Source organism: Oncorhynchus tshawytscha, linkage group LG32, assembly GCF_018296145.1.
Source record: "Oncorhynchus tshawytscha isolate Ot180627B linkage group LG32, Otsh_v2.0, whole genome shotgun sequence".
NCBI classification, from domain to species: Eukaryota; Metazoa; Chordata; class Actinopteri; order Salmoniformes; family Salmonidae; genus Oncorhynchus; species Oncorhynchus tshawytscha.
In genome coordinates, this window is record NC_056460.1 from 7,136,273 (window position 1) to 7,149,549 (window position 13,277).

Below are 13,277 nucleotides of genomic sequence, written 5' to 3' on the forward strand. Positions count from 1 at the left end.
CTGCCAAGTGGGCTGTGGTGCCATTTTGGGATCAACTCCTACTCACATTGGAGACGATGGTGATGAAGGCGTGGGCGATGGGGAAGGGCAGGCTCTCCGGCGTGCCTGACTCAAAGCAGTCCTTCATGAGCGACAGGCCGTGCTTGCCACAGAACAGGCAAACATAGCGCAGCAAATGCAAGGGGACCTCCACATCCTGGTCATGGGGAAAAACAAGGTCAATGCAACGTTATTGTCCACACGGAAGTGGAAAACTAACTTTGGCTTCGTATCGCAAATCATAGTGGAAGAGACTAGCGTGATTGGTGCAACTTAATGGTTTCAAGTGGTTTCATACCCTCATCTCCTTTTGGTTTATCAGAACTATAGATTGAAAGCAATATGGTGGATGGATGTATACTGGGAATTTGCTTTCACACCATCTCATGAAGGAGAAGAGATTATGGCTTTTTTGCAGCCTATTCAGGAAAGAGTACGCAGACCAGAGCTGGGTACATAGTTTATGAAATCTTTGAGCATTTGCTTAAGCCTGACTGGTGTGCCAGATAAGTAGGGAGCTTCATCAATAAGTGTATCGATGACGTCTTTACCACAGTGGTCGTACGTACATACTCCAACCAGAAGCTATGAATTACATGCAATATCCGCAATGAGCTAAAGACGCTTATAAGAAATCCCGCTATGACCTCCGACGGATGTGGCAGGGCTGGCAAACTATTACGGACTACAAACGGAAGCAGAGCCACAAGCTGCCCAGTGACAGGAGCCTATCAGACAAGATTAATTAACTTATATGCTCGCTTCGAGGCACGCAGCCCTGAAGCATGCTTGAGAGCACCAGCTGTTCTGGACGAATGTGTGATCACGCTCTTCATAGCCGATGTGAGTAAGACCTTTAAACAGGTCAACATTAATCTGGCCGCACGGACGTGTACTAAGAACATGCGCGGACCCACTGGCAAGTGTCTTCAATGACATTTTCAACCTCTCCCTGTCTGAGTCTGTAATACCAACATGTTTCAAGGAGACCACCATAGTCCCTGTGCCCAAGAAAGGTAACCTGCCTAAATGCCTACCGACCTGTAGCACTCACGTCTAGAGCCATGAAGTGCTTTAAAAAGGTGGGTCATGGCTCACAGCAAACACCATTATCCCAGAAATCCTAGACCCACTCCAATTTGCATAACGCCCCAACAGATCCACAGAAGACGCAATCTCTATTTCACACCACACTGCCCTTTCACACCTGGACAAAAAGGAAAACCTACATGAGAATGCTATTTATTGACTATAGCTCAGCGTTCAACACCATAGTATCCACAAAGCTCATCAATAAGCTAAGGATTCTGGGACTAAACCCCTCCCTCTGCAGCTGGATCCTGGACTTCCTGACGGGCCGCCCCCAGGTGGTAAGGGTAGGTAACAACATATCTGCCACGCTGATCCTCAACACGGGGGCCCCTCAGGGGTGCGTCCTCAGTCCCCTCCTGTACTTCATGTTCACCCATGACTGCATGGTCAAGCACTACTCCAAAACCATCAAGTTTGCTGATGACACAACAGTGGTAGGCCTGATCAACACCGATGAGAATCTATAAGGAGGAAGTCAGACCTGACAGTGTGGTGCCAGGAAAACAACCTCTCCCTCAACATGATCAAGACAAAGGAAATGATCGTGGACTACAGGAAAAGGAGGGCCGAGCATGCCCTCATTCTCATCGACGGGGCTGTAGTGGAGCAGGTTAAGAGCTTCAAGTTCCTTGGTGTCCACATCTCCAAAAAACTATCATGGTCCAAACACACCAAGACAGTCGTGAAGAGGGCACAACAATGCCTATTCCCCCTCAGGAGACTGAAAAGATTTGCCATGGATCCTCAGATTCTCAAAAGGTAATACAACTGCACCATCGAGAGCATGGTTGCATCACCGCCTGTTATGGCAACTGCTCGGCCTCTGACCGCAAGGCACGACAAGCAGTACCAGAGTGCCAAGTCTAGGTCCAAAAGGCTTCTTAACAGCCTCGACCCCCAAGCCATAAGACCCCTGAACAGCTAATCAAATGGCTACCCAGACTATTTCCATCGACCCCCCCCACACACACACACACATTTTTACACTGCTGCTACTCTATTATCAATGCATAGTCACTTTACCTATATGTACAGTACCAGTCAAGTTTGGACACTTACTCAATCCTGGGTTCTTCTTTATTTTGACAATTTTCTACATTGTAGAATAAGTGAAGACATCAAAACTATGAAATAACACATAAGGAATCATGTAGTAACCAAAAGTGTTAAACAAAACAGATTTTATATTTGAGAATCTTCAAAGTAGCCACCCTTTGCCTTGATGACAGCTTTGCACACTCTTGGCATTCTCTCAACCAGCTTCATTTAGAATGCTTTTCCAACAGTCTTGAAGGAGTTCTCACATATGCTGAGTAGTTGTTGGCTGCATTTCCTTCATTATGCGGTCCAACTCAACCATCTCATTTGGATTGAGGTCGGGTGATTGTGGAGGCCAGGTCATCTGATGAAGCACTCCATCACTCTCCTTCTTGATCAAATAGCCCTTAACACAGCCTGGAAGTGTATTGGGTCATTGTCCTGATGAAAAACAAATGATAGTGGGACTAAGCGCAAACCAGATGGGATGGTGTATTGCTGCAGGATGATGTGGTAGCCATGCGGGTTAAAGTGTACCTTGAATTCTAAATAAATCCCAGACAGTGTCACCAGCAAAACACCCCCACGGTTCACATGGGAACCACACATGCGGAGATCATCCATTCACCTACTCTGTCTCACCAAGACATGGCGGTTGAAACCAAAAATCTCACATTTGGAATCAACAGACCAAAAGACAGATTTCCACCGGTCTAATGTCCATCGCTCGTGTTTCTTGGCTCATGCAAGTCTTCTTCGTATTGGTGTCCTTTAGAAGTGGTTTCCTTGCAGCAATTCGACCATGAAGACTTGATTCACGTAGTCTCAGCTGAACAGTTGATGTTGAGATGTGGCTGTTACTTTGTGAAGCATTTATTTGGGCTGCAATTTCTGAGGCTGGAAACACTAACGAACTTAACCTCTGCAGCAGAGGTTTTATCATAGCACTTGACGGTATTTGCGACTGGCACTTGAAGAAACATTCAAAGTTCTTGAAATTTTCCAGATTGTCATTACTTTAAGACATGATGGTCAGTCAGACTGTCGTTTCCCTTTGCTTATTTGAGCTGTTCTTGTCTTGCCATAATATGGACTTGGTCTTTTACCAAATAGGGCTATCTTCTACCTTGTCACAACACAACTGATTGGCTCAAACGCATTAAGGAAAGAAATTTCACAAATGAACTTTTAACAAGGCACACCTGTTAATTGAAATGCATTCAAGGTGACTACCTCATGAAGCTGGTTGAGAGAATGCCAAGAGTGATAAAAAATGTCACCAAGGCAAAAGGTGGCTACTTTGAAGAATTTCAAATATAAACTATATTTAGATTTGTTTAACACATTTTTGGTTACTACATGATGCCATGTGTAATTTCATAGTGTTCATGTCTTCCCTATTTTCCAACAATGTAGAAAATAGTAAAAATTCAGAAAAACCCTGGAATGAGTAGGTGTGTCCAAACTGGTACTGCACATATTACCTCAACTAACCTGTGCCCCCGCACACTGACTCTGTACCGGTACCACCTGTATATAGCCTATTCTTTTATTATGTTATTTTTTCTATAATTTTTTTTTACTCATGAGTAAACACTTTAAAACCGCATTGTTGGTTAAGTGCATGTATGTGCCGCCCCGGCTTTCACTGCCGGGGCGGCAGGGTAGCCTAGTGGTTAGAGCGTTGAACTAGTAACCGAAAGGTTGCAAGTTCAAATCCCCGTTCTGCCCATGAACAAGCAGTTAACCCACTGTTTAATATGGTGGAGCGACGAGCTGGGGAGTTATTAAATTACCCTGAGACAAATGATTGTACTCCGGGAAAAGATCGACAGTACTTGGAGGTGGAAATGAGCCTCAATTTAATAAAAACTCGAAATATACTGCAGACACATTTCACACCTCATGTGTACGTTGGCCTGAAAACCACAAGAGGGACCTGAGATCAGTGTTTAGAGAGCCTTCTCCCTCTGTCTCCCCTAGTCCTAAAGGAAACATTTGTAATTGGACCCCTGAGGGAGAACTATTCTAGGACCTATTGTTAACCAAATCTACACCAAACCTCCTCGAGTGAAAACCCATTACAACAACCTGGGAACAGTGTTCAGAGTCCTGCCTCCCTACTATCCCAGTCCTAAATGGGACATAGCTGTTGGGTTCTGGGCATGCCACTTTTCATGCAGCTTCCCAATAAAATATAAATAGACCCAAGATGTCATAAATCACTAAGATGAGTAACATGACCACAGGAGAAAGGAGAGGGGACTAGGAGGAGATTGGCAATTGGTCAAACAGGCAGCCCAGACATTAAGGCAATGGGATGCAGCCCAAGTGGCACCCTATTCCCTATATAGTGCTATATAGTGCAGTACTTTTGACCAGAGCCATACGGGCCCAGGTCAAAAGAAGTGCACTCTAAAAAGGGAATAGGGTGCCATTTGAGAGACGTAGATGTTGCTGTAAAGAGTTAGACCCAATCAGGCAGATTGAGTATTGTGTTTTCCTTACGTTCATGTCGCAGAAGGAGCCGAGGATATTGCTTTCATGAGCAGAGATGTCCTGGAAAAAGGAAACAAAAAGAAAGTATGACGAGTATATTGTACACTGAGAAATGTTAGAGAACATTTTAAAACAGGATGACACCAATGTCATTGTCAAGTATTAAGTACCCCATGGAGACAAATACTGACTCCATAATAGAGTTGTGTGTATGGCCGCATGTTACGCTTTTACCTCTATGGTGCCGTGTGTGTTGTGTCGGCGGTACATATTAAACCATTAATGCTTTGATGGGGTGGGTGTTGCGTAGGGGCGAACCATGTTATTCGTTTACCTCTACAGTGGGGTTTGGGTATGTATTGTGTTGTATCAGGGTGTGTCATTCCATTACCTCTATTGTGGGGTGTGTGTTGTGTTTGTAAGCCGTGTACAGTGGGAACTGGATCTGGAAAATCTTGGCGGCGCAGAGCAGCAGCTTCTCCCGGTCCTCTGTGCTCCACGAATCAAACATGTCCTCCTGAGCCTGGCTGTCTGTACTGCTGCTAGTTCCAGCCTCAGACGCCCCAATACCACTACTACTTTCCTCTGGCTTGGGGGCCTCCTGCTGGGCCTTGCTTGTCCCCTGGACTGGGTTCTGGTTGTTGTTATTCTGGTTCTGCTCCGGTGCGTCCCCGGCGGCGTCCTCCTCCGCCGAGTCCCTCTCCACATTTAGCGGCTCGTCCTCAACAGGCGAGGAGGGCGGTTGCTGGGGGTGTGGCCCTACTCCAGTTATTCCACCCTCTCCCTCGCCTCCCCATTCTGTCCCGGGCCCCTCCGGGCCACCTGCGGCCCTGTCCCCGGTGTCGGTGATGCCCCGTTGGCTGTTGGTGCTGCAGAGGCGGTCCCTCAGGCTGGTGACCTGAGCGATGACCAGGTTGATGAGGGCGTAGACCAGCTGGTTGAACACCTCCAGGTGCTTGTACTCCTTGAAGCAGCATAGACATTGCCTGTGGAGGGAAAGGAGGGGTGGCCAGAGGGATTGTGTGAAATACGAATCACGAAGACCCACCAGTGAGTCGCATTCAACTCCTACTGGGGTCACAGTTCGAGGCTGACTCATTCCATTTGGATGGTCAAAGAATCAAAACGTTTGGGAACCATAAAAAGGCAATGCACGGTCCACACGGCAGTGAACTGTAGCTTCTGCTTGTGTTGGCCTCAACAACCAGCCAGCTTTAGAGAGACTCATCTACGGGCTCAATTCAATCAAACTTGCATTGAAGCGAATAAGGCATAGAAAAATACTTTTCTCCCCATATTCAAATAAAATAGCAAGAGGAGCCTAGTTTTAGGTACTTGCAACAGAAAATATTCAGTTCACTCACTTTCTGAATAAGACATGTAAGTAGGACTTAGTTGTATTAACAATGCAGAATATTCATTGGAGGATTTGATTGAATGAAGCCCTTGATCTATTGAGCTCTGTTCATGAATTCTGTTTCTTTTGACAGTTACGTAATGTTAAAACCCATGTCTGACTATATTACTGACCATCCTATTTTAGAAATTCTCCCCCCCCCCCAATATATTTTCATAAGACAGCAACCAATTAACACACATGAAGAATCCCACACAAATGATGGATCCCACTAATCAGAAACACAAAGAGAAGATTGCCTTCAGTCAAGTTTCCCTGATTAGTCAAGCACTTTTCCCCCTGATCTCAGAGAGTGGGAGAACTACTAGGAAAGGTCAATAATTCCTCAAGGCTCTTCTCCGCACAGGCAGGCAGGCAGGCAGGCACGCACACGTCTAGCTAAACAACAATAAAACGACCACTAAGCAAGACAAAAAACCTATTATGACCTACTTGTCCTCTGGTGACCTTAGCGAGCCTACATGCTAAGCTACACTTAAAACACATTGGTTAGCCTTTGGCGCTAGTAATAAATTATGAATTCACGGCTGATAATGACCTCCGACTTATCCAGGAGCGGATATCCTCCCCTTTTAAATATTAACGGTCTACGTTCCAAATGAAACCCTTTTCCCTACATAGGGGTCAAAAGAAGGGCACCTGGTCAAAGTAGTGCACTAAATAGGGATCAGGGTTCCATTTGGGACGAATCCGTGGAAGAATAATGAATGCGGGGAACAGAGGAGAGTGGGAGACTGACCTCTGGGTCCATGAGCTGATGTAGCTGAAGACTCGTAAAGCATGCTCCTTCTTCAGCTGTAGGCCCTCAGTGCTGTCTGCATCCGATACTGGAGGGGAGAGAGAACAGACAAGGTGGTGAGTATAGTTCAATGTACATGGAAAAGGCAAGTGTAGGACATGACACTTGACCCACACTGCTTGTTCAAAGGCTACTGGCCTATATAGTGGCCATGCGCTAGAAAATTGCACACATAGGAAGCTGAAATTGCAATGCAAATATTTTAGGCATTATCCAAGACCGTTGAAGAGGGAATGGTGGTTGTCAGACACTTTGCTTCAACAACAACAAAATATATTTCCGGAGGCGCAATGCGAACGGTCCTTTGGTCAACAGGAGAACAGAGATGATCGTCTCTCTACTCTGGATGGGAGACTGACCCATGGAAGTCTCAAGCCTCTGGTGAGAAACGTGCCTCAGCACCACATTAGCACGGCGCCAGGCAAGGCTCCCCATCGCCGACCACTAACAGGTACACCAAAATGCCTTCCCAAGCAGCATTGGCTTGTACAACAGGCTAAAAATAAAGTCAGCTACTGTATTATGTGTTGGTGAATAGGAATGGGGGTAGAAATACATTTCACTATTTGAATAGTATCAGACATTGTCGTCGGTATCCGGATATTAGAAATATACTAACGTTTTTAACCTGAGCACTGCTGTGCGAAAAAGAGGCTGGCGCTCTATCGCTGCTCCTGCTTGGAAATGCCGGTGAGATGGGAGCGAGCAGACAGGCAGAGGTCGTGTCTACACTTGACACTTACATGCGACTTCTGCTATCAGAACACGAAGATCACATTGAAAAGCCACTTTGCGGTCTGACGGTGTTCAGATCTGGCTGACCACTTCAGGAGATGGTCAGGGACGCATTGTGTGCCGATTTCTCCTAAGTCTGGACGTCAACAGGCTGCCAAAATCGCATACAGTGTGCGATGTTATCAGCAAGCACTCCTCCCACAAGTCTCCAGAAATCGTGTGTTTTGGGACCGAGAGGCACCTTTTCATTATATTGCTGGAGGAAATACACTACCGGTCAAAAGTTTGAGAACACATACTCATTCAAGGTTTTTTCTTTATTTTTTACTATTTTCTACATTGTAGAATAATAGTGAAGACATCAAAACAATGAAATAAATCAAATACAAAAACATTTTTTGGGGCTGGAGTTATGCTAACCCGTTTGTGTTGCTTGCTCTTGACTAGCTACAGAGGTTAGCTGGCTCGTGTGCAACACTAGTTCGCTACTGCCATCAGTTGTTGCTGTATCATATATAGCCTAGTCCACAGTTTTTAGAATGCATACTGGCATTTGAATATAGAGCTGGAAAAGGGAATCCGGACACCATAGACACATTTAAATGTAGGTGCAGGCGCATGGCATGTTTGGAATTCCATAAATCAGAACTCTATATCAGAATACTAAATCTGCATGAACTGTCAAGTCTAGACACGGCCAGAGAGAGAGAGACGCTGCCTGGCTACAGCCTAGACGAGCTAACTTGTAGCAGGCAATGTTATTTATCATTCCATGCAATAGTGCCCGTCTTGACTGGAGTAGCCTACAAAAACAATAGGTAGCTTGGCTAATTTAGGCCACATTTAGCACCCTCTCCCCAACGCCATTCAATAAAACTAAAGCCTACCTATTGGTTGCTTGTTGTAGCCAAATAATTTCACTTCCGTAATTTAATTCCGTCTCAATGTGTAGTGAACACTCACTACACATTGAGCCTCGTTGATTGGCCAACATAAAACAACAAGCGACACGTGAAGGCTACCAGATAGCTACCGGACTTTTTTAAATGGGGCAAGTCATAAAAACTTAAACAGTTGTTTTTATTAAATTAATCATTTGAAATGTCAGACCTTGTATGAAACAATGTCACATGGATATTTAAATTTAGAAAATGCCTGTGTTAAAATAGGCTTATACATTTTCTTGATGCAAAAATGTATTCCCACAAGTATTCAAATACTAACATCCTTTAAGACATTCGTAAAACCATGCACATCCCTATTGGTGACACACAAATACACAGTCTCAAAACAAAATGTAAGCGACGTGTGGGGCAAGGCATGTCCAATGGAAGGTTATTGCCGTGTCAAAAGTTCAGCTCTAACATTTCTGTGGAAAGTGCAGCATTGCCTATATTATTTCCGCAAACCCAAAGCACTTGTGTCTTCAAAGTCATTGGTGTAAATGAAAAACATTTGTGACACTGGGGAGGCTGCATTTGTAACGCATCATTTTCAGCCGCACCCACAGATCTGTTGTTGTTGTACCAACAGCCTATTTTCTGCTCTCAGAAAAAGAGAAAACGGACCATATTGTCGCCTCCCATTGGCGTACATGCCGAGGCTACTAACAAGAAAAGCAAAAGGACACCCCGATGAAAGCGTTAGCTGATACGCAAAATGACTTAGCCCACAAATTAAAGGCTTTTTAACTTGCAAACCCACACGAGTGCTTCATGTTAGACTTTTTCTTATGCCACTTCAGACCCAATTTTTGTTGGGCTTTTCTAGTACTATTTCACAACAAGAGCACCTGTGGTTGTTTTGGAATACTTGAAGAGTTACTGCTACTTATTTTTCTTCACTACTAACTAAAAGTTAAAAGTTTAAGATAAATTACTAATGAAATCAACTATACATTGAATATTGAACGTTATGTTTGAGGGATAAGTGTCATTTAAAAAAGGCGCAGCCTACATGCAAACTTTGTGACAAAGTTTCCATACCCGACTGACCTAGGCCTCAATGTCACATTCTTATCATGCATAGCGCATAATAACAACCACTGTGAAAATTGGAGTTGTGCCAAAACGCTACCAAGAGAAACAGAAAACATAAAGTGGAACTAGTGTCTAGGTAAGTGGGTCTGTTCTTGAGATGAAGAAACAACAAACAGGGTTCTAAAGTTCACCAGGGCAACTTGTCTTAACTCTGACCCAACTGTGTATTTGCCTTCATTCCCTTTTCAACCACTTTTCTTTTTTTTTCTATCTTGAACTGGACTCGGCCAAAATTCCCAGCTCCCTTCATAAAACAATCCATGACATTGTGTTCAGTGGCCTGTACCAAAAACATTGCGATCATCCCCAGATAAGACGATCTGGATATCCCAGCCATTGTTCTGACAGCAAAGCTTTGAGCTTGTAACAAAAACATTAGAGAAGTAAAATAGACACCTACAACTCAGCAGTTCTCAGCAGGGCTCTGCTGTGCTCAACTGCCTGTGTTGGTAGAAGTAATGTCAGTTGGCTTAGGTGCCTATCTAGGGTCAGTTTGTCTTTTTACATCAATGGATTAGTATTAGGCTAGGGGTGTGTGGAGTGCCAGACAGCAACTTAAAGCAGGGTGTGTGGAGATTGACAATGGCAGTCACATGTTACATTTTAGTCATTTAGCACACGCTCTTATCCAAAACGACTTAAAGGAGCAATTCGCAGCGTCTTCTTCAAGGGGCAATCGACAGATTTTTCACCTAGCTGGCACGGGATTCGAACCAGCGACCTTTTGGTTACTGGCCCAACACTCTTAACAGCGAGACTACCTGCCACCCTGCAGGATTACTTGCACAGCATATTCAATAGCAGGTTGAAACCCTTCATTCCCTCAGTAAATCCCTCACTTCCCTTGCATGCATGCAGCCACACACAAAAGATTCCCGGCATCATGCATACCGCAACAGCAAATTTGGGGTCAGGGGTCACCTAGTGAATGCACCCATGGGGCTGCCAGTCTCACACACATGGGGCTGCCAGTCTCACACACATGGGGCTGCCAGTCTCACACACATGGGGCTGCCAGTCTCACACACATGGGGCTGCCAGTCTCACACACATGGGGCTGCCAGTCTCACACACATGGGGCTGCCAGTCTCACACACATGGGGCTGCCAGTCTCACACACATGGGGCTGCCAGTCTCACACACATGGGGCTGCCAGTCTCACACACATGGGGCTGCCAGTCTCACAGCCTGGCGCTCCAGACAAGACTCTCACACCTCTACTGGCGGCAGCCTGGTGCCGACAAACACTCACACAGGGGTGTACTCTGTTTTGCTCAACAGAGGGAAGACCCCCGTCACACATAAAACAGCAGCTCTACTGTGAAAACATACTACTGTGTGGCCTACTAGCCATTTCAGAATTATTGTTGATAGACGTACATGTGGGCCAGAGAGAGGGTGTTTTGCTCAAAAGACAAAAGGGGGCCCTTTTAGAACACTAGTGACATAGGCCTACTCATCCACACACTTTAATAATACATCAGTGTGTTCACTGATTATAGGCCAAAGGAAATGTATAGAACCTTTAAGTAAGGCTACATTTCTCTTTCTGTAATTTGCCTACAAACCACCAAATGAATGAGCGCCTAAAGTGTCATACTCATTGCTCATTTGAATAACAGATTTGCAGAGGGGATAGGTTATGTTATATTCCATTCATCTAGTTTATTTTAAATGTGTACTGGCAGGATGAAAGAACCTTTGAGCAGCAGCATCATGATGCCCCTTTCAAAGGGGTCCTGCAATAATCAACACACAACTGCTTTACCATGTGGGTTTGGATGTCCTCCCAAAACATGGAGACAATTTAAAAAACGATTACTCCCCTCTGGTCCAAGTCACCAAATCATACGCTTAGTCACTAATATCAGACTGAAAATAGGTGTAAAACTCACAAGACATCCTGACTAGTAAACAAACATATTAAGATTAAAATGCAAAATCCCATATTATTGATGGCAAACAACTCATATGGCAAGAAGCACAGTACACCAGTCCATAAGGCAGACTGTCTGTCAGCAGTGTCTTCTTGCTACCATCGCCAATGCATTCCCATATTCAGTTCGCTAACTAGGCAAAACAAGTACACTCTACATATACAAACCATTGCAATTTCATAGACGTATAACTAGCTATAGATGCAATGGAGGAAACAAGAGACGTAGCCCCCCAAAAAATGGGCCTTTGTTAATTCGCTCCCATATCCCGTTATGAAAGCAATATGGCCTAGTTAGCTAACGTTACATCGTAGCTAGCAAATAATCTGTTCTGATGTTATACTGTCCATTTTAATCTTAACTAGGAAATACATCCAATGGCATTCGAAGGCACATTTGATTTGTATTAATAACAAGTTTATAATAGTTAACTAGCAAACAAAAACTCAAATGAATCATAGTTGGCATATGTTACATGCCTAGCTTGCTAGCTAGCTTGCTCGCTTAATGTATTTACGTAAATAAACTAGTGACCCCATATTACTCAGCTAACGTTAGCCGACAATGCTAAACATTTGCTTGTAATCTGGCAAAATTATATTACAGTGCTTGTGTCAACTCAAACATGAAAACTAATCAGTCCGTTTTGATGCTAGCTGGCTAGTCAGTGAGTTAACGTTGGACAACTCGTTAGTCAACGTGAAACTGACAAACATAACCAGACAGGCTAGCTAGAAAGAGCGAACACGCCTGCACAACATAACCACTTCCACAGCCACCCCTCTCGTCTCGGACATAAAAAAGGCACATGCAATGTGTAGCAAACATTTGTTATGGCCAAATACATGTCAAACCACATGTATACAGGCAGTTAACCAAACTGTTAGCTAGCTAACCAAGTTACCATACAATGGCATCAACCCAATCTAATTAGTTAGCTAACTAAGTTAAATTATGTTCCGAATCTCGTCTAGCTAACAAGCCAGTTAAATCTGCTCAGGCATCCCCTTCATCCTGCAGCGATTTGACAGAGACAGGCCTCAAAGTTGCAGACAAGGTTCCATTTACATTCAGATCATTAATTCAAGACAAGGCCTTACATTGGCAGCTGTCTGGCTAGTGGAGAACCGGGTACGATAGCTAGCTGTCCAGCTTCCATCAGGTAGCCTGACTTAGCTAACGTTAGCTAGCGTTAGGGGACCACTACGGCCAAAACATTTAATTTTTTTTTTTCACTTACTTTCATTTAAAACCTCCACCAGCTCGGCGCAGTTTTCACACATCGTTCATTAAGAAAATAACAAAGGAAAAGTGTAGTCAAACCATTGGAAATTGTTGATGGATACGAATTGTTGGCACCTGGTTGTTTTGGGGGAAAAGGCCCGACGTAGTGGTTGGTGAAGGTTTGCTAATGCATTAAATAAAATAAGGGAGAGTAATAGATTCAGATTGAATTTGATACTAAATATCGTTGATAAAGTCAAAAAGTAAGAGGCATTAAGATTCAGTCGAGTCAATATCCAATCGGAGCGTTACTGGAGAGTGTAGATACCGCAGCCATATTGAAAAGGGGTGGGGGCACAGCATGTTCATAATTCGTAACTTTCCGTTGTCTCTTTCGCCTTGTTCGTCTTTTTCCGCTAGTCTCGCGGTTACACCATCAGCAAGAACTGTTTACAAAT

General features: G+C 44.3%; 1 protein-coding gene across 6 annotated transcripts in view; it reads right to left on the minus strand.

Annotated features, from left to right (window-relative positions):
- Positions 1–13,178, minus strand: part of LOC112230365 (ubiquitin carboxyl-terminal hydrolase 34) — a 59,778-nt gene extending 46,600 nt beyond the window's left edge. For all 6 annotated transcript variants that reach the window (XM_024396628.2, XM_024396627.2, XM_024396625.2 and 3 more), the window contains exons 1-5: positions 12,836–13,178; positions 6,825–6,912; positions 5,060–5,654; positions 4,678–4,728; positions 47–196 (exon numbers count right to left, since the gene is read on the minus strand). In XM_024396628.2, coding sequence (XP_024252396.1) covers positions 47–196; positions 4,678–4,728; positions 5,060–5,654; positions 6,825–6,912; positions 12,836–12,878 — 927 coding nt within the window. In that variant the 5' untranslated portion in view covers positions 12,879–13,178. The remainder of the gene's footprint in view (positions 1–46; positions 197–4,677; positions 4,729–5,059; positions 5,655–6,824; positions 6,913–12,835) is intronic.
- Between the last annotated feature and the right edge of the window lie 99 nt (positions 13,179–13,277).